Consider the following 27,961-nt stretch of genomic DNA (forward strand, 5'->3'; position numbering starts at 1 on the left):
CCATGGTTTCACTATTTCTCTGACTTCCATGTATCTCATGTCAACTTTCTTTTGTAGTAGACACAGCAGGAAGCGTGTCACGTGACATATATATTTGTCTTCATGCAGAAAAAGTACCGGGACTTCCGCCTGCAGGGTGTCCTCGACTCCACCCTGAACAGTAAGATGTACGACACGGTGCGCAACAGGCTGACCATGGAGGAGGCCGCTGCTTCGGTGAGGGAAGGAGGCATGCAAGGCATCTCCATGAAGGACAGCGACGAGGAGGACGAAGAGGACGACTAGACACCGAGACTTCAGCCCCGGCCTCCCTCTAGGACCCTCCCTCACCCCGACCCCCTCCCTTTCACACTTTTGACTTTAGCCTGGTTACCGATGCATGTACCAACTCAGATAGCCACTCTAGGACCTCTTTGTCAGCTCGAAATGCCTATGAAGGAACTATTAACTATAAAAATAGTACTTATACTGAAGAAAATCAAAATAAAAATGTTTTAAAAAAAATAACCATGATTGGCAGTTTAGCTGTGTCATGATAAAGATAGCACCTATCTTGGATTCATTCATTTCTAAATTCATTTCTATGTGTTACTAAGCAATATGGAGAACCATTTGTTTGACAATGTTGAGTGAGATTAATAGGTGTGTCCCTGTCCAATGCAATCCTATATGGCGCTTCTTTGTCGTATTCTACATTCATTAATGGTACATTGTCGTGATGATGAGTGTGTGGACCCTTTTCTTTGTCTCGTCTGTTTTTAAGTGAATGCCAACTGCTTCGAACTGAAAATAAAACCTCTGTATTTGTTTACGGCTGTTACAGATAAACCGTCGTCTACTCACTGTTCTTAACATCGACAGTAAGTCTAGACCTGCATTTTTTATCATGTGTCAATGCTATGTGATCTCATCTCAATTACGAATTAGACATGGTTCAACAGGAATCTTGAACTTCGAGTGGGTATTCTAGAGATGCAATATTCTCATAGCTCCATTTTGATAACTCGGGAGATTCTATTTTTATTTCAACATTAAAAGGCCTTGAAACAGGTTCTATTTTAATTGAGTTGCACTTTTACAAGGAAAAAGAGCAAAAAGAATTTTTTTTATTAAAAAAAAAAAGTTGGTCCGTCTTTGTTCTGTAATTGTGTAGAATGAGATGTCTGGCATTTGTTTGGGTCTCACTGTTGTTTTGTATATATTATATAAATATATATAAATATAAAATGCTGTACATTGCATTCTGAGCCATTGCTGCATGCCCGTGGGTTCCCACCCTCCCCAAATGCTTTCTGTTTTCTGTGTGAATTAGCTGGTGGATTCATTCTTGCTTTTGCCTTATGAAAGCCAACAGTTGTAATATGCAAGAGCTGTGGCCTCTAAATAAAAATTACTGTACATGTGCATCACCTGTCATGTTTCCTAAGATGTACCTGGGACACAACCGTCAACACTGAACACAAAGAGTTCCTGGTGCAAAGTAACAACATTTAGTAGTTTTGAGTATGAGGATATCCGTGATCTTTAGATTCTGTAATATATGTTTTTCCCCTCTGTATTGCAGTTTGTACATTCATACGGGACTAAATTGAGCGTGTGGACTGCTAAAAGTTAATTATGCCTATTTTTTTCCTAGCACGTATTTATCCATTTTAACCTTTTATATAGTGACAGTTCAGATGGAGAGCAAAACGAAAGAGAGAAAGAGTAGAGAAAAGAGCCCGAGGCGGACTCAAACCCACCCCTAATTTACAATACTTTTAACAGTGCCAATTTCTGCCAAAATAAAGTGCGGCATTAGGGGAAAATGAACCTATGGTGCCATTTCAGCTCATTCAGATTTTCAATTTTATGCCACTTCATATGTCTACTCCACTACATTTCACAGGGAAATATTTCAGTCCACCACATTTATTTCATAGCTCGGGTTACTCGATGTATTAGGATTTTACAGTCATTTCATCATGAGTATAAATATGAATTAGAGGATGTGATAGGTTGACACGGCAGTGTATAAAGATTTAAATGAGCAAATCACTTGCATATATTAACACACAGGATTGTGCGTACTTCTTCCACCACTGTTGTTCGGCGAGAGTGTGACAGCAGGGGGCGACATGGAGAGCAGGTTCCTTATTTTATTTTCCATACTTCATGTAATACAAGGATGCAGTGCACCCAAAGCCAGACTTTATTCAATGCAGAGCAATACAATTTACCTAAATGACAGTATATTATAATATGGTATATAATAGCATCATAGGAATAACTATGATACTGTCATATAAACACGTAATGTGACTGACAAAACCTTTTTTTTTTTTTTTTTTTGGAATTTTCGTAAGTTACAGATTAGAGTTAATGACCAGCGTAGCTGAAGTGATCCGAGACCAACATATCTGATATCTGATCTAAATCGTCATGGCGGATCTCAGGAGGGCAGCTTCGTTTGTTGGAGTTTTGCTGAGGTGTTTTCACAAAAGTACAATCTGTTACAGGTCCTCTGTACAAACCAAATATTTGTATGAAAATATAAACTTCTATGATCACAAAGGTTACAGATTTTTTTTTCCTTTTTAAGTAAATGCGTGAAGCTACAGCACTTGTGTTTCAAATGTGAGCAGAGAAAGATGCTGGCATTCACACTCACACACACACCAACACGAGGTGAAAATTTAAAAATGAAAAAAAGTTTCGCTGTGGAGTTTTGATGTTTCTCCAAATGTCAGAGGGGTTTCAATGGATTTAGCAAACTCCCGGGTGGAAAGGAAATAGATGTTATCAGATGAATTTAAAAAATATACATGTTAAAAAAATCAAATTGAATTAAAAACAAAAACAAAATCGATCTCAGAAAACACAACCAAGAGAGGAATGTTAAGGGTTGAAAATGGGTTATAATTACAGTTCCAAACTAACGCAGTAAAGTCCAATAAAATACAATTTACAGTCGGAATTTGAAACCTCGTCACACAAGTCTTTGATCTTGAGCTTGTGGAAGGCGAGTTTGAGGCTAGAAGTGAAACATGCTCAAAGGATAAGTTCACACTTTCCACAGGGGAAATCTGCGAGATTTAACAATATGGATTTCAAATTCTATCTGGTTTAATAGATCTCAGGATAAAACCAATAACATGTTCCAAAGCGGGACCACATCTTTGGTTACAAATAAAGCATCACCTCCCCCCCCCACAGAAAGATTTCACCTAATTTGACTTTTTTCAGTGTTTGTTTACAATTTTAAATGGAAGTAACATAATTTTTTTTGACACTGATCAACAGCGGGAGAAAAATGACCCATATCAATATGTCTTTATATGAATGTAGATTCAGATCGATTAATTTGCAAACACATTCACCCCTTTTAATAAAATCTAAATAGTCCATCCTTCCGTAAGTTAATCCACTTTGTGATGACAGTACATTGAGCAATTTCAGTCCCATGAAGTCCAAGTCCTAGTTCCATTTTCCTGCAATAACTTCATTACGAACAAAGATAACTATCTAAGATAACTATCCAAAAAAAACCCCAAAAAACAAAACAAAACCCAAAAACATCTGAACAAGGCACTGAATAACATCTTCACCAGGACGCCTGGCGGGGATTCTCCTCTGTGGTAAAATTGGGTAAAACAATGAACTATAAAGCATGAATTTCCTTAATTGAGAGCAATTTCTACTCATTTCCTGCTTCATCTTTTTTATTGTGGCACTCTAATGGAGCAGCCTTGAATGATTCAGTTTAAAACAGCCTCAGTTTATCCTCTTTTAGCTCCTGTCTCAAAGTCTCTCTGCCTACTTTCTGTGAAGGGCTTCCACAAACCTTATGCTTGTAAGGCTCACCTCCACATCTCAAGCTCAGGCATGCACCATATTTTATTTTGATTTATTTATTTATATATCTATATATATATATATGTAGAGAGAGAGAGAGAGAGAGGGAGAGAGAGTCCAGATTAAGTCTTGAAAAACTGGCAGTTTCCTCACATCAGCTTGGCAGGATTATAAAGGACAACAAAACTGCAGTATCTTTATCCACAAAACTGATGTGCACATATCCTCAAATGACTCAACCCAACCAACTTCTACATGCTGCCAAAGATCCCTCTGTGAATGTGGCCTTGAAGTCCTTGAACGTTTGTGCAGAAAAATGTGGGATTTGGATTTTTAAATGTTGAAGACTAATCCGCTGCCAGTTGTTTTCACTTTGACGTGAATTTTATTTATTCATTTATTCAATTTTGGTGTTGATCAGCGTCAAAAATAAATTCTCGTTACATCCACTGCATTGCAAAAACACATGGAGAAAAAAAAAATGATGTAGAGCAATTACATTTTGTTGGTACAGATGTTTAACAGCTGAGCTTGGACCGCTTGGGTTAGAAAAGCTCAAAGAAATGCTGGAAAAAAAGAAAAAAAAAAAAAAGAAAGAAAAGAAAAACACAGCTGGAGATTTGTAGGCAATACATGACAAGCTACAGATCTCCATTTATTTAAAAAAAAGAAAAAAAAAAGTAAGTTTACACCAAGGCAGGTGGACAAATAAGGAAAAAACAAAACAAAAAAAACAATCATTGGCTGGCTATTAGGGATATAATATTTATAGATATATTTATATATATTACAAAACAATTTAACAATATAACAATATAAATCCCTGTAAAAAGCAATAAATGTTCACATTAGATGTTGTAACACACTTTAACAAAATAAGCCATAGGTACATTTTACAAGACAGCAGTGAGATACTGGGGAAATAATATATAGGCAGGTGTGAGTCTCTCACGAGATAAAAAGCTTCACCCCTGTGGAGCGGAGCCTCAAAACAGTTAGTCTGACTGAAGTGATAAAGTGACATAATTCATGCTTGTAAAATGAAGTGAAGTTTTGTTCCGAGACAATCAGGAAGCGGATCGCTTCAGCGCATCCCGGCCTTCGTGCCTCGCGTTTGTCTCAGCGCGGTCCAAGATCCGAGTTTCCTCGCGATGCCAGGATTTAATGATGTCATACTTTTGCTCACTGGATTTTAGGCAGTAACACTGATAGTATAGTGCAAACTGGACAGAGCTGCTTATTCCTCGTGTCAAATTAAAACAGGTGCAAACGCTCAGCAGGATAACATTTAAGACAAGAAATAAAGGACAAAAACATAAATATCAAAAAACTTTTATCAGTATAAAAAGTAATAAGGTTATTCATTTTAATCAATAGTCTGGCAAAAAGGCCTCAGAAATGTTCTCGGATTTTTACAAATTAAGTGCCTGTAAGAATGTCCTCAGACGAGCGACTCCATGCTCTCTGCGGGGTCCGACTCGTCTGCGATCACCACCGCCCCATTAGTGTCCATGTGCATGGGGCTCAGGCCACACTCTCGGTTACTGACCAGGCTGAGCATGGCTTTGTAAAGGTACTGGTACTGCTCCTGTGCACACAAACACAAAAATAGGCACCAAGTTCACTCTAAAGATCACTTAATTTTTTTAATATAATCACAAGCATGTCTAGGTACCACCATCAAAGGACGTTTCTGTTACAAACAGATGAATGAAAGTAACTTTTGCAGTGAGTCACCTAAAAAGTAGAAACATCCAGTTCGCCAGCCTTTTTGCCCAAATGATCCATTTATGAATTCTCACCACATACCATAGAAAGCTTTAAAAAAAATTATACTAGATGGTGAACACCATGAGGCATTTAGCAGCTAAAGCCAAAGACATTTTGTCAGGAATTGGTGAAGAAAACAGAGCTTAAGGAAAACTGGACAAAGCCAAGAATACTAATGGAGCTCCATCTCTGCTGAATGAAAAGTGTGCTTGATGTGAAGACACCTGGCAATTTGTGTATCTGCCAGCCTGTTTTTCTGCCTGCTGTTGACAAGAAAATAATCAATGCAGCAGTAAATGCAGCTTAAGGCAGTATTAATTGACTTTCTGGCCACTTGGGGGCAGCAGAACAAGCTGTAAACGCAACAATGTCAATCGCAAGCTAATGAAGTTGATATGCAAAAGGTGTTAGCAACCCAATCCAAATCTATTTATACTTCCGGCAGATACAGAGCAACATTTAGCATTAATTCAGAGGCCCATTCGGAGCAGATACTCGTTTTTAGTTGGGTTTTATGGAAAATGGTGACAGTAGACTACACAGTAAAGCACTGTGCAAGCAGACAATCCACTTCAACTTCAAAGGTGTTTGACATGCTTGTTAAAGGAAAAAAAAAATGATAAAAATATTTGACAATTGTAACACAAAATTTTAGGCACTCGATGTTTTACCACAGTGTGAACTTACTATGTCAGTGAAGACTCCTGGCCTCATGAGATTGATCATCTTAGCCACCTGATAGATGTCGACAACACCCTCGTTCTCCAGCTGCTGGGACAGCGTGGTGAGGGCACAGAGCATTCCTGCTGACACTGCTCCATACCTGAGAGGAGATACCCAGAATCAGCTCTGCTGGCTGTTTTCCTATTTTTGTGTTATCGCCTTAATGACTGCATATGTAGGGCTAATTTCTTGTATGTCGCTTTATAGCTTGAATACAGCTACTACAAATAAGCTGCTGACGTTATGCATAGTCACTGCTGGTTTCTGGACTACTGTTTTGGTTTTGTTTGTTTTTTTAAACCGCAAACACTACACGTTCGTTCTGCAGCAACTTATCAAGTAAAATGTTGCCAGGCCTAAAAGTAAACTTTGCTTTCTTATTTATTCAACTCTAATTGGGACAAAATGAACATCATGTTCTATTAAGGAAGACTTGAATGTAGCGCTTGTGACCACAAACTCATACCAAAGGGTTAATTAGGCATGGCAAAATTATTAAGTGTCATAAATTGTTATTTTTGCCCTGCACATGCATACTAGTCAAAGACGTCGGAAAGGTTCTTCCTCCCTCCCCCAAAGTTAACGGTTTCACTTTGCCATGTCCCTTTCACATTGAATAGTTCCTTGTGCTTATATCACTCTTAAACTGAGGTTAGATCATTGTGATCTTCATTGTGTGCTCTAAAGACTGACATGTCACAACACAGTATCACTCAAGGTTATCGGACACTGAGAGAAAGGGCTGTCAGCGAGTACACTTGAATCACAATGCCTCGGCAGTCTCTGCACTAGAATCCAGTTGAACTGCATAATGTTTGATTGAATGGTTTAACATTACCAGTTAAGAGTCATGCATGCAGTTGCATATAGAAAGCACTGATGGAGGTCACAACTACATTTGCCACCACTGTAAATAACTGAATAAGTAAAAGTGAGAAAAACGTCAAATTAATTAATATAAAATAAAAGGTACAGTGCCAAGTTAAAGGCAAAGTTGTAAGCAAATTAAATTAATTGGGCAGTAAGATGTGTTTCCCACTGACCTCTAATACTACTGGGTGTCTTTCTGCAAGACTCACAACAAGTTAATTTATAAAGAAAAAGAAATCATCACTGCACTGAATCAAAGAAAGCAAAAACCTGGCTGCATACAGCTTCCCTTGTAAGTCATAAGCATCCCATCATGTTCACACCTAGTATATAAATGAGTGGGGGAACACTGGGGCTGTTTTTTTGCTCTTTGACAACTACAGGGAGCAAACAGATTTATTTTTCATTTTGAGGACATTGTGCAATGAGAACTATTCTGATAGGCGCTGCTGTTACCAACAGCAGCTAAGTATTTGTACAGACGTCTGGAGGAAAGACATCAGCTGGGAACATGGAAAACGTTTTGGTTGCCTGGTTACTAAAAACACTTCTGGCGTTTTGGTTTATCCTCCAAGTGCACACACTTAAGGATTTTTCAAAGCCCAAGCCATGGAAAGCACTCCATCTGTATCCCACTCGTGAAGACCCTACAATGTCACCACATCTACCAAAAATTAAGTTAACATCTGAGGAGACCTTCCCTTCTGAACTCTTCACATTTAGATTAACTTAACTTGAACCTTAACCCAAAGATTATTTAGTCTTTTCTCATCACAAAAGCCATAAAGGTAAATATAAACATACTCATCATGCACAATAGTGGGGCCATCTCGAGTCATGGCTTCCTCCTTGATGACACTAATGAGCTCGAAGGTGCTGCTGAGAGGGGCATCAGGGTTTGGCCATTTAGGGCACTGGAAATGCCTCACCTCCAGAACGTAATCGTCCTGTTGGAGAAGAAGAGCGCACACCCATGACATGTTTAATTAGGATTCTACACATTACAGCATTTCCCCACTGAAATAAAATGTAATAAAGATGATGAACTCCTGACGTGATGCGTCATGTAATAATAACCCAACACTGATGTAATGAGGCAGAGGAGCAGCTACCTGTGTGGCCTCTAGAATGAAGTCATGGATGATGATCTGCTCCTCGTTGGAGAGGCACAGTCTGTCCTTACTGATGAGTGTGACAGTGAAGGCGATGCAGTTCATGGCCTCTTCGCGACTCGGCCAGTAAACAAATTCATCCTCAGCCTGCAGGGAAACCATGAAAGAAACCTGGTATTTACTTTTTCACTAATGATTCATTTTCATTCTAAATGTTCACGTACAAACGGCGCACGTCCATCAGAAACTGCGGGACAGACAAATAAGAAACTTCAGAGAAAAATTGTATATTCTTCCTCCATTACTTACCAGGCCGTGGTTGTCGGGCAACATGACAATAATTTGAGCGTTATGGTCCCAAATCATTCTCCAGAAGTCTGTGGTGGTATGAGGCAAAGGATGCTGGGTAATGATGAACTCATTGCTCCTGTAGTAGCCCTGAAATGACAGACAGTGAGCTTTTAGTTTTTCTCAAGGCCACAGCACTCATGCATATGAAATATTTCCCACACTAAAAAAAAAACCTTAAACGTAGTTAGGTCCATAATTTGTGGAAAAAGTAATTTTGCCTCTGTACACCACCACAGGTGATTTTAAATCAAACAACTGAAATGTGAATGAAATGCAGATTTGAGTTCAGTTGAAATTAAATTTCGAATTAAATGTTTAAGAATTCCAGGCATTTTAATACAAGAGATCCAAAATTTAGTAAAGAATTGACTGACGACCACATTTCATGTCCAGGTGAAGCTTTGTAATTTCACGACAAATGAAGAAGACATAACATCTGAAGCAGATTCAATGTAGTTTTGCAGTTTTTCCTTGTAATTTGAAATAAACAATCAGGAGACGCTTTCATGAATGTAAATACAGAGGGTTTACGACATGGTGCAAACCACTGGTTACGCTCAGGAACGAGAAGAGCAGATCAGACTTTGTCGGGAAACATTTAAAAGAACTCTGAAACAAAGACTTCAGACCGATGAACCGAGACTAATGTACCAGCATGATGACGAGACAGGAATACGGAGAAGGAGAGAAACAAGCATGACACGTCATCTGTCAAACAGGGTGGAGGCAATGTTAATGGCATGGGCATGTATGGCTGGAAATGGAACTCAGTCCCTAGTTCTTATTGATGATGTGACTGCTGACAGAAGCAGCAGGATGAAATGTGACATGTTCAGGGCTATACTCTGCTCAGATTCAGCCAAATGCTGCAGAACCGATCACATAGTAAAGACAATGTGGTGGTTTTGTGAGGTAGAACTATAAAATTCATGTCTCTGCTCAACAAATTATGGACCTACTTGTAACCTCCACATCACAATCACCATCATTGTCATTTAAATATAGATCGCTCTTTCAGAACTAGCCAGGGACACAGCTACAAACTAGTCTATAGCTCTAACTCTGGTTCATTTATAGCTATTTTCTCAGACACTCAGCACTGTCCCTGTCAAACAATTGCAAGACAGGAAACATCAGTCAATAAAATTCTTCAAAAAAAGACCACCCCAAAACACAAAAAACCCCACAATGACAAAGAGTAAACAAACAAAAAATAAATCTCTCAGGAGCTATCACACTGTACCATTATGTAGGATGCATTAATGTAATCTGTTCCTTTCATGCCAGGCAGAGTGGCGAGTCCAACCCTTGCTCGCTCCGCTGTTGAGAAGCAGAGATAGAAAAACACATTTTGAATCAGAACCCCGGCCTCTGTAATATTGCACTGACTGATAATGCACACATTTATTACCAGTCCCGACTGTTGCTATAGCAACAAGGACCTCCTTTTCCATCATCAGGGTTTCACCAAGGCATGGAAAGATTAACTTATAGGACTACGGCAACCGATTTTAATGTTGGAAATATGAATAAAGAGAGGCTGCAAAATCTGCCATAAGCAAATCTGAGTCCAATTCTCATTTCCTTTCATTTACAAAATTAACCAACACAAGATTGATACGATTCGTGGAAGATTATTTAAACACGTTCTTGCCGAGAGCTTGTTCGACATGACCTTGGTTCGCCGAAGCCTCGGCTCCATGTCAAGTATGCTGTTGTAAATACTCACAGGGAACCACTGAGGAATTGCGGTTCTTTTCCTTGTTGCAGTCTTTGTGGGCGCTGAAGCACTCCACAAAGCGTGTGTTGCACTGAGTCAGCAGCTGGCGAGAGAGAAGGCAAAATTAGATTTTAGTCCGGAGAGTCGCTGTAAATTAAAATCAAACACATAAAAACTAAGATATAATACTGTTTAAACCCCAAAATTAACAGCAAGTCTTTCACATTAATAACAAGCATGTGAATCTCAGGAGGAAGTGACATTATGTGGGAGCAATTAGTTTGTCTCTCCTGATGTTGAAAGAGCAGGAGCTTAATGAAACATTCATCAAGCTTTGCATAAGGCGGCAGGGGCGACAGACATGACTTTATTAGCATCAACATCAGAGACGCTCTCAATTTATTTCTGTCTGCGAGTGGAAAGCCACCTGCGTGTTGCTAACAAGCTTCTGAGTCAAAGACCACCTCAAATGCAGCTGATGGAGCCACTGCTGACGCAGACAGCTCGTCTAACGCGACTAGTTAGACTTGCGCGCTTACTAACCCTGAACTGCTTCTCCAGCCGTGTGCGGCCTGTTGAGTTGGGTGTAAGGACGCTGTTGACATAGCTGTGAAGCTGCCAGGCGGGCACCTCCGTCTCTCTGCTCAGGATAGCCTCCATTAAAGCATCGTGGATGAAAACATACTGCTCCTGGTGGGAGACAAAAGGTATAGAGCATTCAGAAATGTTTCAATGTATCTTTATATTTTGCTTCCAAGGAGCCAGATTCTTTTAAAGTAGTCTCCAGCAATATCTCTCCAGGCTTTTTGAAGGTGTTTCAAAGTTTTTATTTTGACAACGCTCTCTTTTCGCTCATTTTCAGTCCAGTCGTTATACCTAAACAGTCTCACAGGAATTTTTTGTTTTGTTTGTTAAGTCACTTGACACTGACCTACGAATCATTCAAACATAAAAAGGCACCAAACTCAAAGGATGAATCAGTGATGTGTCAACACATAAAAGACAACGCAGCAAAGAACTGATTTTAAATTGTATCTTTAGGCACTTTGCTACTGGTAACCTGCTGCAAAAGCACAAAATTTGTTCCCATTTGTTTTGTTGAATATGTGAAAAAAGCCAGAGACAACAGGCACAAAATAGTGTTTTCCCTCCAACCAGATGATTCCCAAAGAGCTTTAAAAAAAACAGAGGAAGATGGACATGTGGAGAACAAAGGAGCCATTCTTACCAGAAAAAGCTGATGTATCCCAAATTACGTAAGAACTAGACTTCATCCAGTTATAGCCACCAAGCCGATTTACTTTTATTGACAAAAAGTGAGTTTATTAATTAAAATGCTTATTTAAAATGATTGTTAGGAAAAAAACATTATTATTATTATACATTTTTAATTCCAAGTACTCTTCCATGCCAAGTTTTAGCATTGTTTACTGAAGATAAAAATCAGACATCTACAGACATTATAAAAACAATATATTTAATTAAAATATAAATGATTAGATCATAAATATTGGATTCTGCAGAGTAACTAGTAGAGTCAGTCAAAAGAAATAAAAAAAGAAAACAAAACATTTAATCTGAATTTGTCCGATTCCCCTTTAAAAGTTGCTTCCTGGAAATCTTTCACTGCAGACGTCAAACTGACAGCAGGCAGAAACCTCTCTGTCAAACTGAACCTTTCACGGTGAGGATCATCAGTGCTGATCAGAGCTGGGTCTGCCGCTATGAGCCCGATACCAAAAGGCAGTTTTCAGTTTGAAGAGTTTGCAGGTCAGGAGCGTGACCAGGAGTCTGCTTTTTGTTGGACATTCTCAGGGTTGTATGCCGTGAGGTGGGTCAGCCTGTCATTGTGGACTTCTAATGTAACATCCAAATCTTTGACAGTGAAATCAAAACTACAATACCTGCCTCTAACATTTAGTGAGGGTATTAAGATAAAATATGTAATATCTGGTTAAATTAACTGTTTTTTCCAAGGTAAACTGGTACTAAAAAGCTTACATGAAACCGTGGAAGAGACAACAACATCACATTTCCTGACAGTTGTCTGTGAACTGATCTCATAGAGAAGATAGCAGGAATATAAATGGATAGGGGCAGCAGGTAACTATGACCAATCATCCCATAGTTAAAAAAATGACTAAAGTGCTGCCAGAGGACAGCCAGTATGGACTCATTCTGGTCTCACCACATCACATTTTGCTCTGCGTGTTGCATTGAAACTGCAGGAAGCGTGACCTTTACCTGAGCTTAGAGTATCAAAGTGAACAGCTTTCATAACTCCCTATCCATCTTTAATCAGAGATGACCTTTAGAGACATTTCCCAGAGTAACTGATTATTTAGTGCTTCTTACCTCAGTCTGGACTAGGTAGTTGCGTTGTGTGCGGATATGTTTGAGAAAATCCAGGACGCTGACTGTGCTTTTGTCCTTGATTTGTTGCAGCATGCTGTCAATGACAATGTATGTTCCGGTGCGCCCCACGCCTGCACTGAAGAGCAGAGCGACAAGCAATATAAGCAAACCCGTACAGGAAGCTTTTGGCCAGGTCAGCAAATATGAGCCTAATGCTAATAAGTAACACTCATCTAGCCCAGGAGCTAAGTAATAATGATGTACCTGCAGTGCACCAGGACAGGGCCCATGTCTGCAGCACGAGCTGCAGACGAGCGGTTGATGAAGGTGAGGACAGGAAGGGTGTACTCCGGTACTCCCATGTCAGGCCACTGAGTGTAGTGATACTGGACCACAATGCGCTCATTTAGTTTCCCTTTCGGGTTCCCCTTCTGCCCCTGAAAGACATCAGAAACAACATTTCTGAGCACGGAACAAAATAGTAGGGAGATAAACAGCATAGCATTTGAAATCTCCCACTCAGCATTTCTAAACAGAAAAAAATAAAAAAATAAATAAAAATAAAGCCTTTATTTGTTCTTTACAACATTATAATGCGTGTCCTAGCGTAAGCATGTACAAAAAACTCTGGATCTCCCCGTGGTTACCCATGAACTGTGTACGGCTGGCTACTGAAAGAAAAATGGGTGATGAATGAATAGAAAAACTCGCACCGTTCACCTTTACACAAGGACATCCTGTGACTGCTCTGTGCTGTTTGGGTCCACATAATCCCTTAGAGGGTAGGGATACTACAAATCAATATTTCTCAGTGATTGCTTTTATTCTGTCCTGACGCAAATTTGGCACGGCCTCCGTTCACAGGACATGAGGGCTCACTAATGGTTTGATGAATATGACATTTTACTCTGTAACCTGCCCACAATCACTTAAAGTTCTATCCCCACAACAAAAACAAGTTCTAATATTAAGAATAGTTGTTACTAAATATTCGTTTCCAGGAAATGACTGGTGCAAGGTAGTCACTATGGTTACTGAATGTCTGGGGGTGGGGACCATACCAAAATGAATGATAATGAAAGCTGCGTTAAGATTTAACAGTCAGAGAGAGAGAACATGTTGGATAAATGTGACCTGATAAATCTGATTACCCTTATAAATCTGTCCTGATTTCATTTTTTGGGAAGGTTTTTAATTATAATCCACAAACCCCCGCGCCCCCCTCCAAAAAAAACATGACGCATCTCATGTTACACATGGATACAACCTTGGCTTGATCCGTTGATCTGTTCAGTGTAATCAGATGTTTCCCACTAATTCCAAATTGGAACAATATTAATAATTTTCAGAGTACACAAAAATTCTCTGCCATTAGAGCAGATTCATATTTACGAAATACATTTCTGAAGCAGGCAGATGTCGACCAGTGTTTTCTTTTGACTGGACCGTGATGTCGATGTTTCAATATTTCAGCAGGTTCAACCCACTAAGACAAAGTTTATTATAGTGCAAGTGTCTGGTTACCTTTTTAACTTTAGTGTTCCTAATGAGGAAACGGCGCAATGTGTAGCAAGCGTGCACTTTGGTGCTTTTCAGGGTCACCACGATGCTTCCATACTGCTCGCTGTTCTCTGTTGGCCAGTACTGGTCACATTTCCTCTGAAACACACAGCATGCACAGAGTTACATTTGAACCTATCTGAATTACAGTCAAATGTTTGCTTCGATTATGCGATAGATCAAAGTGAACCTACTCTTCCTTTCTCCACAAGGTTCGTGATCATGACTATGACTCCAGTGTTCTGCTCCCACACCATCCTCCAGAAGTCCTCGAATGTAGACTTGAGAGGGCCCTGAGCAGCTATATAAGCTCTGGGCTGGTTGTAGCCCTGAAAACAGGAGAGTGGAGGGAGTGTTGTTTACTGGTAAGATGCAATCACTCCTCTATCAATATTCCTGATATAGCTGATGCAACCGATTTACTGGCGAAACATTTGCCGGTCATGAAATTCACTCCTTGAGCTGACAGTAATGATACGTATTCATGCATGAATACATTTCTCAAATATAAATGTAAAATTTTTTATTACTATCTGTCAGGTTTATGACTTGGACACCTCGATTGATATTTTAAACAAAGCTGTCAGCAAGCCGTTTAGCACTGCCAATAACTCTTTCACATCGCACTATTGCTTCATTCAAGTCGCTGTTCAGCTGAAGCGGTTCAGACTCGCAACCTTTCCATTTCAAAAACAAAAAAAAAGAAAAGTAAACCTTCAACAATGTTAAGTGGCTGGTTGAACTCACATCCACATAGTTGGCATTAATGTAATCCGAATGTTTGGCATCTTTTCCTGCCAAAGCCCGTAATTTCACCCGGCTGTGGTCGTCTAAGGGGAAGCATTGACATATTTGTGAGAATTATTAAAAAGATGAAAACCCGTTTTATGAACACTATTGGAATCCAAAGCGGCAGACGTAATCAGATTTTACAGCTGACTCACAGGCCACAATGTTGATGTATCTGTTTTTGTGCTTGTTGTCAGGATGATTGGAATGTTCTGCTGTGATTTTCAGGTCGGCTGTGGAGCGTTGGACCTCCTGCAGGGAGGGAAAAAAAATAAACAGAAATTGATTTTATTAAGGAGGCTAGATCTAACAGAATTACATTCTAAAAAGAAGTTATATTTACTCAAAATCTCAGTGTTCTTTCTGATACTATATTGTTGGGGAAGTTTTATTTTTTTCCACCCTACAGATCTCCCCTGTGCACAGCTCATAGCCCCCAATTTAAAGCCGAACCTCTAGCATGGATTCTGTGCCTTATTCAAGGACGCTTCAGAGCAGATGCTTGCTGCAACTGGGGCTTGAACTCGAGCCTCTAGTAGAACAGCCTTCTTCTTTTCTACAGCACGATGCATTCAGTCACCCCCCCAAAAAAACAATCACGTCCAAAACGGCTTCGTCGTGGTGCATTTGAACATTGCGCACACAGGCATCACATTACATGACCCCAATTAGAAGGAATACACTGGGGGTGAAGCTTTTGCCTCCTTTCTTAACCTAGTTACACAGAGAGTGTGTTCCCGTCCGGTCAACCGGCAGACAGACCTTCTCTAATTAACCTTCATCACTCTGGTCTCTCTCTCCATCTTTCTCTCAACCATCTGTTCAAAATTAGCAACCCCGCGCACGAGTGTGTGCATGATATAATGTCCAACCATTGTTCAGATTTGGCAGGCCCATTTGGAGAGAGCGTGCACAAAAGATAAATTCTGCGCTCAGTAGTTTAGCAGTATCAGCACTAGTTTATGTGCTTTTATGCAAATTTACGTAATTTTTTCTTTTTTTTTTTACTTCAAAGAAAATCTGGAAACTTCTCATTTGGTTTGTTGGGTTTGGACTGGTGTGAAAACCCCTTAGTAGATGTATCTAAAATAATGGAAAGTGAAGATTGCAGTGACAAGATTTTCATAAAGCTTGACCTCTGACCTTTAGATTGATCGAACTTGCCTGAGATTACATTAGATACAGATACACAGCCTGTCTGACTCGGTGACAACAACATACCATTGGCCTTTTATGGCTGAGCGGTAAACTACACAGAGGAAGACTACGAGGAAAGTTCTTCCCTCGAGCAGAGTGTGGCGAGGTTTGTGGCGTGAAAGCAAAGCAGATCCACTGGATTGGCTCGATTTTATGGTTCTTTGTCTAAGTGAAAGAAATACATAAAACGCAGCAACAACACAGTAATTATTTTAAAAAGCTTTTCGTACCCTTTCCACTCGCTCATCTCCATTCATGGTGATGCTCCTTTATCAATAAACCTTCAGGACCTTTTCTTTTGTAAATACAAATGAGTAGTAAAGGACTGCAAGACCTGCTGTCAGCACAAAGTTGTCAAAACTGCCCAATCAAAGAGCTGCATGTTGGCATACATGACCTCTTGTTTAGTTTGTAGGTAACGTAAAGCAGAGTAGAACTAAAAGGCAACAATGGATGTTTTAGCTCCTTCATGCAGACCAACAAAACCCAGCTCTGATGTAAAACACGACTCTGTACGCAGCGAGGGTTAACAATGCTTCACAATGTTGTGTCAAAAGAGTACCTCAAACTCCTCAGCAAAACCCTGCATGTTGTTTTTGTAGAGCTCCATGACGTGTTTCACAAACTGCTTAACAGGGATGGCCTCCATGTCATCTGCAGGGGAAGCAGTAAAAACAGCAAGTGCCCATTATGTCATCGCTTTTTTACTCACTAACAGAAATTAAAGAAATTTGTGACTTTGTTTACTTTTACGCGGCATCACTACATCAGTGAGACTGGTAGATTATTTTTAACAAAAGGAAAAGATTTAAAAAAATAAATAAATAACCAAGTGACCTCTATCACAAACACCTAGATTTTGGCATTTTGAGCTGTACAGGAAGACACATCTGTCTCATCTGAGCCAAATCAGCTCCAAATCACACATGAAAGATCTTTGATAAGGCTGGTCAGCATCACACAGGGACAGTGCAGGAGACCCAGCTGTCATCGCTGCCGATTCTGGCCAATGTCTTAACTAATACACACTAGCAGCTGGGGCCTCCGAGGCTTTTACTTGCCTCAGTGGCTACAGCATAGAGGTGAATTCTTGCCTATTAATCTGGTCATTTATCAAAGTGTCTTTTTTCCATCTATATTAGTTTCAAGAGACTTATCAGCCTGATCAGTTCATCAGAGTAGCTCTGGGTGAAATGTGGCTTTGTGGCAGCTAGAAAGTGTAATAGACTAAGGCTGATTAGGCCCATTCTTGACAGGACATAAAGCTGAACAAAAGGTGGGCTTAAAGGTCCCACGGCTCCATTTCAAACTTCTGAATCACTACAAATACACACAAATAGATAAGCAGAGAGAAAATATAGTGGGGGGGAAAAAGAGAGGAACAAACAAACAACAAGAGAAACAAGGGAAGAAACGAAGAAAGAGCAATAAAAACAGAGTGCATGCAGAGTCAATACTAGCATCATGATTATAGCTCGACTGATGTCACAGCCTTGAAATGTCCCTGAGCTTAAAGCGACTGTGAAAGTAAAGTCTGATATCGACTAGCTGCCACTCCACTGCTGCCTGGGACAATAAGGGCTAAGAAAAGCCAGTCACACAACTTCTACAGTGCTGTTTCCGGAGTCAATTCACATGTAAATGAACAGAAACTGCAAAGCAGACATTAAGGTAATACAGAAAACCCTTTGAAAAGATTTAATGACGCCTTGTAAATGTGCAATACATCAGTAGACATAAATCGATAAAAGTCAGTCAAGATTCCATTAGTCCTCTGTTTATGTCTTAAAAAAAACTATTTTTAAGGTTACAGAACAGATTTAATAAACTAAATTTAAGTTTTGTCTTAAATCTTTTTATGGTTAAAAAACAGATTTATTAGATCAGACTCAAAATTTCTGCAATGGGAACATCTGCAACAGTGATTCCTTATATTTGTAGTCTGATAAATTACCTCTTCACTGGCACCATCATGTACCTGAACCATTTATGGATTACCTTTAGCAAACAAATGCTGATCTGCTACTGTTAGCCTAAAGCGGTGGAGAACTTGAGAAAACACTTCAGCCATTACTTTATTTTTTGGTTCATTTAAATCACTTTTAGCAAACTTCAACTTGCTTGTTGTCCAACTTTTTTTTTGCACATTAACTAATACAATACAGTACTTTTTTAAAGCCACAACCTCACATACAAATCATACCAAACAGGCTTCATGCAAGTCCCGTTTCAGTCTGATGTGTGACAAAGTACACGCTGGCTCGTTAAAACTGATAAATTAAATTTCTGGCACAGTATAGAAAACATAGCTCACCTGGTATAGGGATGACTGGGATATTCTCATTGGCCACCACCCGTGGAGAGCTGCTCTCCTCCACATAAAAGTGAGCTGTCTGGAAAAATCTCCTGCAGGGACCCAGAGAGATAAGTATAGTGAATGTGGCACAGTAAACCCACCCACTATCAGCTCAAATGATGCAGCCAAGTGTATTGAGGGAGTCGTTAGCCGGTTGTTCTCAGATCCGGTCCGTCAACATCAGCATAGAAATGTTGAACAGAATGACAACAGCAGAAAACTCCTAATGAAAACCCCAGAGAAGTTAGGACACAGCTGATCGCACACAGAGTGAGTGGCTCCTGGAAACAGAGCCTTCGCTGACTATAGGGACCAGGTAAACAACTCACGGTGACACGCTGCAGCGCCGAGCCGAGTTTGGCTCTTTATGCAAACCGAAGACAACTAATCCAAACACATTTTCTCTTCTCAGGGCCTCTTTCAAGGGACTTTGAGGACAAGGAAATCAACTTCAAGATGCATTTTCTGGAGTAAATACTCATTGTTGGCAGCAGCTGCTGCCTCTGCTGCTGCTCAAAAAGCTGTTTCAAAAAGCCTGGATCTTTGCAAATACTGCCAGGACAATTCAATCAAAATTTTCATACAGCCTGAAGTTCAGAGTTCACAGAGTGACAAACTGCAAGCAGCCATGCTCTTTCGTAAGTATTGAGGTTATTTATCTGGTGATATTAAAACAGATTTGTAAAAAGGTCAGCTGTGCATTAAAAATAATCAGCAGCTCTAGCGTGACTGACAACAACCAGTGAGGAACCGGAACACCTGGTATACCAACTCGCATGCAATCTGTCCTATAAGACCCACGTTTCATCCCAGTGCTAACATACCCCAGCTTTAACCCTACCTGTACGCCATGCAGAGGAGGGAGCAGATGCTAGTCATTCTTAGAGAGATGAAACCGAAACAAAAAGGTGGAACTGCATTTAAAAAGAAAATGCACAAAGAGAGGAGCCAAACAGAGACGGTGACAGAGAGAATTGATAGAGAGAAAAGAGAGCGCGAGAGAGGAAAGGTGAAAACAAACGGGGGAGGAGCGCTCCCCCCGGTTTCAGTCGCAGCCTCCCGATCTAATGGCCTCCTTTGAGGGCAGATGTGGTCCTGCTAACTAATCGGCATCGTCCATGTCGTCTTCCTGACTCTCAGAAGAGCAGCTTGCATTAAGGCCAGTTTAACAGCTTTATTAATGAATTCCAATTAAGAAGAAAAAGAAAAGAAAGAAAGAAAAAAAAAAAAGAGGTGGGACTGGGTTTGTTCTCGGTTTTATATCTGTCAGTTTTCAGCCAACACCTTGAGCCTCACAGGCTTCCAGATGGGCAACACCAGCAATTAACACCAGACTCATAACCTCAGATAAACCCAAACAGGGAAGCTTTAATAGATAATTCACTGGCCACACATTTCTCCATAGACGCCTCTAAAAATCAAATGTATGGTGGAATTAAGCCGATATGATAATGAACAATGAAGCTGACTAAATATTCACTGATAATTTATGGGACAGGGGTGGGATTAAATAAGTGTATACTTCTTCCCACTCCCTTTCAACATGTAAATTAATCAGAATGTTTTTTTGTATGTAATTTGTATAGTATATTTTTTTTTCTCTCATTTCTTTTCTAAATGTACTTGTATATTGTTCACATGTTGAAATAAATTACCAATCAATCAATCAATCAATCAATCAAAACAAAACATCTGGAACTAGAGAAACTCACGGGTTTAGCCTCTGTGTCACTAAGAGAGACCACGCAGAGGATGAAGAGTAAACGGCTTGATTTCATCTTTCACCGTAGCCTTTTCCCTAAGGGAAGCAGGCATTGTCTGTGAAGTGTCTGAGCTGTCACAACAGCAGCTGCGATGGCCATTTCAAATCTCAAAGCTGCCCCTGCTTTTCTACTCAAATACCCAAACTCTCGCTAACCGAATCTGTACAGTCATCTTGCTTTCAGCTCTGGTTTTTTACACCTCTGTGGAGCCAATAACCCCGCTTTTAATTATATCTCACTGTTTTATTATCTGTCACAGCAAGGTGATATAAACATTTGCTGTGGCGATCAAATCAAAAAAACAAAAAAAAAAACATTTAAATGCATTTAACACATTTCAAATATTTATTTCTAAAGAGTCTATAAACAAATAAAATCCTTTACAAGTAGCGGCAGTAAATATACACAGGACCAGCTGAGGAAGTAGCCTACAGTGCCATTTGTTACTCATTAACCAGCCGACATGTGCTTGTGGCCTGGCCTGTGTAATTACTCGGGCTCCAATAGCATGGCTGGAAATTAGCCCAGCAGATGAAGACACAGCTGGGACCCATGCTGGCATTGCGGGGCCTTCAGGTCTCCTGCCCCTCACCCAAGTGGGTGATGGGCAAAATGTACAAAGCAAAGGGAAGAAAGCAGCATTAGCACCCTTGCTAAGCCCAAACCATGCTGAGGACACTTAAACGCAGGTGGTTTACTTAGTAGAAAACATGAACAGAGAAAAAAAATGCATTCAAGAGGTCCAGTGTGAGTGAGGGGCAGCTGTATTTTTATACCTCTAAAGGAGGAATCAGAGACATCATCATCCCCACACCCAGTAAAGATAAGGCTTTTTATTTTCAATAAAAGGCTACAGCACTTCATCATAGCAATTTACTGTTCTAACAAACTAAGATGGAGCCCCGGGAATGAGGTTGTGAACTCTCTCTCACCTCCAGTAGACCATCACAATTAGCAGCATGATGAGGCACAGCAGAGTGAGAGCAGACACCACCACCAAGGGGACAATCCACACCATCCTGCCCATCCCCGGGTGAGGTGGCGGCATCCCATTGGACATGGTGGTTCTGTCTGAAAGACAAAACAAACACATGTTAAATGTCTAAATATGTCGTACCGACTTATACAGTTTCATCTGTGCTCTTATAAAGTGCCTCCGTGAATATATTTAAAGGCTATTCTGATGTTTTGTTCGCAGATAAAATGGAAATCTTGGAACAGAGTAGGGTTAGTCTTTGCGTCTTTTCTTCAGTTAAACGCTGGGACACTATGCTAGGCTTTTCTCCATTAATTCTACAATGTTCACGAAATAAATTGTTTCCTAAAATTAAAAGCCTAGACAGAAGTCATTATGGAAAAAAAACAAAAACAAACACAAACACAAATCAAGGAGAGAACAAACACATTTTACAAGAGCTCAAGATTAACTCTAATTAGATGATTAAAACAATGTGATTGGGTTGGTTGATCAGATTCAAAAGAAAACCGCAGTGTTGTTTGTTTATATTGTTATTGATAATCACTAACGGCAACTGCCTTTTAACATTTTTCAATGCCACTTCTAGTATTTTCATGGTTTGTTGAGGGGGAAATAAGACAAAAAAAAAGAGGCAAAGACATCTTCATAAATGCTCTCCCTCGAAACAAACTCTTTTAAAACATGCTTAAAGGAATTCCTTGAGGCGCAGTCCCTCTGGCAGACAGCCTACTTCTTCCTTCAGGTCTCTGTGTTGTAGTGACACAAATGCCTGGGGCTCCGTCTTTGACCGAGATGGTAACCAGTGTAGTTAGCGTCTTATATCAAGTTATTTGTTCTGCTAAACTGGTCTCTGTAAGTGCTGGTGGTGTTTACAGAACTGTGCTTTGGAAAGAAGTCTTGCCTGGCACAACAGCCGACAACAAGGGAAAAAAGGCTTAACAAGAGTTCAAAAGATTTTTCAGTATGAGGAGGGGAAAAAAAAGAAATAAAAAACAACAACACAGGAATCGAAATGTCCTGCTCACCAGTGTGGACAGAGAAAGGCCAGCTGTTTGCATTTTCATTTTCAGTGGGGATCTTTGTAGGTAAATTCTTGGGAATTTGCGTCTTTACGCTGCTATTACGCGGCTCCTGAGTGGACACTGGGTTTACACCTGTAGGGTTGCTCTCCACGTCTTCACCAGTGCTCGGAGGTACTGTGGTGCCTTTAACTGTAGGTTTCCCTTCTCCTTTCTCTTTGGCTGTGGATGCGGGGGTGGGGATTAAAGGTTTTTTGGCCAGAGTGCTGTTTGCTTGTTTCTCCCCATTGTCAGTTCCAGTCTTTTCCTTCTTCTTCTTCTGCTGCTCTTCCTCCTCCTCCTTCTCCCCATCTTTCTCGCCTTCCTCCCCCTCCTCTTCACCCTCGTGCGGAGCATTATTCTCCTCAGACGCGTTGTCTGTCTCGGAGCCCTGAGGTGGCGTCTGCTCGTTGTTGGACTTTGCGGGCGCGGTGGATGGACGAGTGGGGTTCTGAGTGGCTTGAGGCGCCTGCGTGGGCCAAACAGAGCTGGGCATGGAGGAGATGACCCCTCCGCCGACACCCAAGCCTGCCAGCAAGGTGCTCGTCACTACCGATGCCACCGTGGCCTGGCTGCCACTAGAAGAGGGGCCCATCCCTGTTGCCATGGAGACAATGGAGAAGTGGATACCAGAGGACGTCCACGTGGAGGAACCAGAACTGATTGGAGCCATGTCTGCTGAGGACGCAGGAGAAACTGTGGGCTGAGGGAGATGGGCAGAGAGGGGGGGGGAAATGGTTACCCAACAGAATATGACATGAACGTCACTGAGATGCAAAAAGAAATGTGCACTGCCATCTTCTGGTCAACTAACCATCCCAGTCTTCACAATTCGAGATCCTTCAAAAATTCTTGTTGTATTAGCTGTGAAACAAAAGAGGGAGGGACATAAAATATTTATATATCCATCTATTAGTGCATTTGAAGACGGAACAAAGGCCTTAGAGTACACCTGCTGTGACCACATACCTCTGAACAACAGTGTTTGGCTAAAATCACTGCGCAGATCATGTTGACACACTGCCTGCACTCTGAACAGGTACAGGATGTCAGGAGAAACGTTAGTGATGACTGCTTTCTGTAAGAGAAAACACACATAAAATACTGTCAATTCTAACTGGAATTGCATCGTAATAGATGAACACATTTGAAAAGGCAGATGCTAATAATTCAAATAGCCTCCAATGAACGCTTTCCATTTTAAACTACTGCTTGTCCAATAGTCTGTGGCCCACAACTTCCAAGCTGTTTAGAAAGGTTATTTTCTGTTTAATTTAATTGTGTTTTTGCAGGTTGCAGATGGCTTAACTTGTATTCAAAGTGCCCTCAGAATAGGTGGGTGATTGCCTCTGGTGTTGCAGAGCCAGTATTTCTCCAAAATAATTCAGATAAAGGTGTCCAGAGATAGAAACTGAAAATTGAAATGGAAATGAAGTGAGCAAAATAAGGACTTTAGTGCAGAGAGGGAGAAGTGGACAGAATAATGTGAGAAAAAGAGGCTGATCGACTGTATTAATGGAGTGTAACTGCACGGACAGAGCACCACACGGACACTATAATCACTCTCTCAGTCAGCCATTTGAAATCAAAGCACAATGCAAATTTACAGGTCTCCCACTTCACCACGACAAATAAATCATGTTATTACATTAATGCATTCCACGCAAAATAGTCACTTAGCCTCACGAGCCCAACATGGTTCACCAGTCACATCATGGGTAATACATCTTCCGTAACAAAGTTTAGATGACACTTGATATCTAAGTAAGCATTTTCACAGTGCAGCAGCCTTTATGGAGAACGCGCTGCTCTTTTGTGGCCACAGAGTACAGAAAATGAAGACTGTAGAGATATAAGAAGAACATCAGGGTGCAGTAATCATTAACAGAGAGCTAAAAAGAGATGCCAAAATTCACAAATAATGAGAGAAAGCTATGGGTAACATCAGGTATAAATATTGTTGCTGCAAGTGAGATGTGAACTTCTGTCCACAATGAGCGGCAATAATTCAACAAAGGGAATAATATTAACTTATGGTATGTTTTCTGATGAGAATAACAGTTTATTTTGTGGAGGAGTTCTTGACTGCCAGAAGCCTGGTTGCATATTGATTTCAGCTCACTTGTCCATCATTTTCTAAGCTTCATTAGCTACATTCGAAGCTCAAGTTCTCCTCCAGGCATGTTTTAGGAAACACAGTATTAAAGATAAGCTGCACGGAATAATAATTTGTGTCTGAAGTGTTTTTACCCTCACAAAGTAGTTCAATTACCTGGTTTAAAATTCTTAAAATTACATCTCCTCCTCCTTTCTCCCAGAATCTATGAATATGCAAATCATTGTTCATTGTGTAACTGCTGAACACAACGCGTCTCCTTATTCACAGAGTGTGTGCGCGCACCGGAGGCATCGAACTCGTGCAAGTTCCACGCTGCAAAATTTGCTTCATAATGTCATGAAATCATCCTGTAGAACGATTGTTTAAAAAAATTTCAGTGCCAGACTCTGCAATTGGATCCTTCTGCACAGTGAAGGTTAAACATCAAAGTGAGGCAAACACGCTTGAGTGAAGGGGGTTATTACCTTAAAGGATTAGCCAGCTCTTGCTCTCAGATCTCACCCCTTCTGTGCAGTTACCCACACCAAATAGGAGTCGCTAGTGCAGCAACATTACAAGATCCCTCACGAGCTTCCAGCCCATGACAACTGTGTTTATTGGAATGCGCCAAGCTGGAGGTAGCATTGCCACCAGGGAACTGATCCCAGGTCTCTGAACTGGTGAGATGAGATTTTTCTCCTCTGCACTGTTTATATCAAAAAGCCAGTCATGCAGACTATAAAAACAGCTGGGGGTCAGTGGGCTTTAAAGAGATGCACAGCTGGGTGTTGGATTTCCACAAATGCAAAAATATGTGACCAGAGAGAAGAATATATAGAGTGAAAAAGAACAGCCCTGTAGGTGCAACCTCCTGCAGAGGGAGGATATATCTGTGGACACCACTGAATATTCTGCTGAAAAGCTACAGTAAGAACCGAAGTGTGCTAACTCACTGTTTAGGGCAGCGAGATGAATTATATGATCAGTGGAGCAAAGATCTAAAAGGGTACATTTGCTCTGCATATGTTACTAACAGAAGTTTCTGTTGAAAGAGCTGCTCGTACTGCCTGAAAACTGAAGATTTTTTTAAATGATTGCTTTTTAAATTGGGAAAATAAAAGCGAATATATTATTTTGTTTACGCCGCCTCGGTCTGTATGCGTTTTTTTTTTTTTGTTCACCCTGTAATAGAGGTGCCTACTTCTGAGGCTGATTCAAACCTAAATGCAAATAAACAGAGGGGTAAATGCTACACCTGGATAAAGGCCACAGCTGCAATTTTGAACACATTATATATACAGTATCTCAGTGTGACACGTCAAAGTTTGTGACGGGCCTGTGCTTCTATTCTTAGACAGGTGAGTGACAGCAGAGTGTCTGGGCCCTCATATCAGCCAACAGCCACATGCAGAGTTCATCATAACCTGTCACCTCCAATACACACCGTCACTGATCTGGCCAACCTCTGATCCTGACAGATACATCTGAGGCTCTGCACACCAATCGGAGCTGTTTATGCAACATTTATTGTAAAATAAATAAATAAAAGCTTTTAAACAGCCACACTCACCATGCTCTGATCCCCGGTCTTGGTGAAGGTCTTTTCATCAGCGACATCACGTTTCACCCAGCTGTAGGAGACCATGTAACTGGTGATAGGTGGGTGGTAGACTGTCAGAGGGCGTTCCCAGCTCACCATCAATGCCGTCTGGTTTAGTGGCTGGATCTTCATGCTCACTGGGGCACTGCTGCACACTAAAAAGACCAGAGAGGGGAAAAAAAGAAGGATATGAGAACAAGGCAGCATAAAAAGAAAGAAAAGGGGAGGAGGGGGACGAAAAAAAGATTGACAAGGAAGTAAACAGTGGTGTCACTTTTTCACTGACTGAATACAGCTCGGTGAAGATGGAAGACTGTGATTGGGATGACTGCTTGACCACATGTGTTTTTGTCTGTCGACATGTGTGGGTAGAATGAAGGTTGCCTTTTAACGGGCTTATTACAAAATCCCGCTTGCTTTGACTCAAAGCCATTTCCACTTGAGAAACACCCAGAAGTGCACAAAGCTAAAGTAACTCAATAACAAAAATACTCCTGAAGGCTTCAGTTGGGTCACGCACAACCTCCGGCGTGTGCAGATTGTCAATCTGGACGCGTTGTGCCTTTTTCATGCCAAAAAAAAGAAGAAGGGGGAGAAAAAAAAAGCACAGGCAAAATATAAAAGAACCAAGCGCCGCGTGGCGGGCATGTGGTACAGATTATCTAGCAGCAACATGCCCATACCCAATTTGTCAGATTAAACACTACGCACAAAGGAGACAAAAGATAATCTGTAAATCGTCCTCAAGGTGGCAGTGCAGGCTGCAGCAAGGATATTTACACAGGGCTCCATCAGTATGGGTAAGGGACAATCTGGACATGCTTCTCAGCAGATCAGGGCAACAGCAGTCAGGAAATAGTGTCAAATGATTATGTGCTCTCAGAGTTTCTGCCAAATTGAAATTGTCACCACAGTTTTCTCCATTTGCACACTGAAGCTATGACACAAATTATGCACCACGATATGTGAAAGGGAGAAAAGGGAGACAGGGTGGAAAGAAATCAGTCAAGAGAACACGGGGGAAAAAAACAAAAGGAAGAAAATCTCGGGGTGTTGATTAGATGTGACAGGTGCGAAATGTATTATAAACCTGTCGGATGTGTGTTGTCAACCTCAACAATGATAATTTAATAGCAGCTGAAGATGTCACTGCGGTTTTACTGCCTGCATCACTTCTGTCATGGCAATCATCATCCTTTTAACAATCAGCACGCACATATTAGTAACCATCTCAGCTTCTCCCGTTCTGCATATTGCAAAGAAAACTTAAAAAAAAAAGAAAAAAAGATTCTTCTCCTAAAAATGTGTCATCTGAGCAACCTTTTCTTAAATGTAGTCAAGTTATGAGCAAACGCTGCGACCCAGGCACTGATTTCAAACTTAGATGTGCACGTGTTCGTTTTGTGAAAGTTGCACTTGGTAAAAACCGGCGCAGAGCAGGATCGAGTGGAAACAAAACCTTAAGCTGACAATAAAATGTACATACTGTTTTAAAAGTGGAGGAATTCTTTTAACACTAGCATCCCCAGGCTTCTACCTTTCTGTAACCTTCGCTGTAACCTTCAAAATTCGTGTTTCATAGAGGTTCCACCTCGGTCTACAACACCACTCAGCACAGAGCATGAATCTTTCTCCCGGCACTGTCTACCGAGCGGTGATGAATCGACGGTTGTCAACAAACAGCAGTTCCAAAGCGTCTCACTTCTAAAGCCTTTACAGTATTTTTTTAAAAGAAGCTGTTTGCAGCATTGAATGATCGAGGAGACAAGGATTTTACTCTAAACACAATGAGGGGGGGGGACAAAACTATTCATTGTGAACTCTGC

General features: G+C 40.7%; 2 protein-coding genes across 11 annotated transcripts in view; one reads left to right on the top strand and one right to left on the bottom strand.

Moving 5' to 3' along the window:
• cadpsb (Ca2+-dependent activator protein for secretion b) overlaps nucleotides 1-1,398 on the top strand; it is a 67,487-nt gene extending 66,089 nt beyond the window's left edge. For all 10 annotated transcript variants that reach the window (XM_082532563.1, XM_082532557.1, XM_082532564.1 and 7 more), the window contains one exon: nucleotides 109-1,398. In XM_082532563.1, coding sequence (XP_082388689.1) covers nucleotides 109-285 — 177 coding nt within the window. In that variant the 3' untranslated portion in view covers nucleotides 286-1,398. The remainder of the gene's footprint in view (nucleotides 1-108) is intronic.
• Nucleotides 1,399-2,121: 723 nt separating this feature from the next.
• The window catches only part of LOC309706580 (receptor-type tyrosine-protein phosphatase gamma-like), a 113,950-nt gene continuing 88,110 nt past the window's right edge, over nucleotides 2,122-27,961 (bottom strand). The window contains exons 9-29 of the mRNA XM_082533240.1: nucleotides 26,106-26,290; nucleotides 23,407-23,515; nucleotides 23,252-23,301; nucleotides 22,405-23,140; nucleotides 21,333-21,471; nucleotides 18,596-18,687; nucleotides 16,844-16,935; nucleotides 15,240-15,336; nucleotides 15,043-15,125; nucleotides 14,490-14,624; nucleotides 14,260-14,394; nucleotides 13,000-13,172; nucleotides 12,736-12,871; nucleotides 10,924-11,070; nucleotides 10,390-10,483; nucleotides 9,904-9,980; nucleotides 8,619-8,747; nucleotides 8,310-8,456; nucleotides 8,002-8,144; nucleotides 6,292-6,427; nucleotides 2,122-5,422 (exon numbers count right to left, since the gene is read on the bottom strand). Coding sequence (XP_082389366.1) covers nucleotides 5,276-5,422; nucleotides 6,292-6,427; nucleotides 8,002-8,144; nucleotides 8,310-8,456; nucleotides 8,619-8,747; nucleotides 9,904-9,980; nucleotides 10,390-10,483; nucleotides 10,924-11,070; nucleotides 12,736-12,871; nucleotides 13,000-13,172; nucleotides 14,260-14,394; nucleotides 14,490-14,624; nucleotides 15,043-15,125; nucleotides 15,240-15,336; nucleotides 16,844-16,935; nucleotides 18,596-18,687; nucleotides 21,333-21,471; nucleotides 22,405-23,140; nucleotides 23,252-23,301; nucleotides 23,407-23,515; nucleotides 26,106-26,290 — 3,182 coding nt within the window. The 3' untranslated portion in view covers nucleotides 2,122-5,275. The remainder of the gene's footprint in view (nucleotides 5,423-6,291; nucleotides 6,428-8,001; nucleotides 8,145-8,309; nucleotides 8,457-8,618; nucleotides 8,748-9,903; nucleotides 9,981-10,389; nucleotides 10,484-10,923; nucleotides 11,071-12,735; nucleotides 12,872-12,999; nucleotides 13,173-14,259; nucleotides 14,395-14,489; nucleotides 14,625-15,042; nucleotides 15,126-15,239; nucleotides 15,337-16,843; nucleotides 16,936-18,595; nucleotides 18,688-21,332; nucleotides 21,472-22,404; nucleotides 23,141-23,251; nucleotides 23,302-23,406; nucleotides 23,516-26,105; nucleotides 26,291-27,961) is intronic.

The sequence above is a fragment of the Aulonocara stuartgranti genome, assembly GCF_965226115.1.
Source record: "Aulonocara stuartgranti genome assembly, chromosome: 5".
Taxonomy (NCBI): domain Eukaryota; kingdom Metazoa; phylum Chordata; class Actinopteri; order Cichliformes; family Cichlidae; genus Aulonocara; species Aulonocara stuartgranti.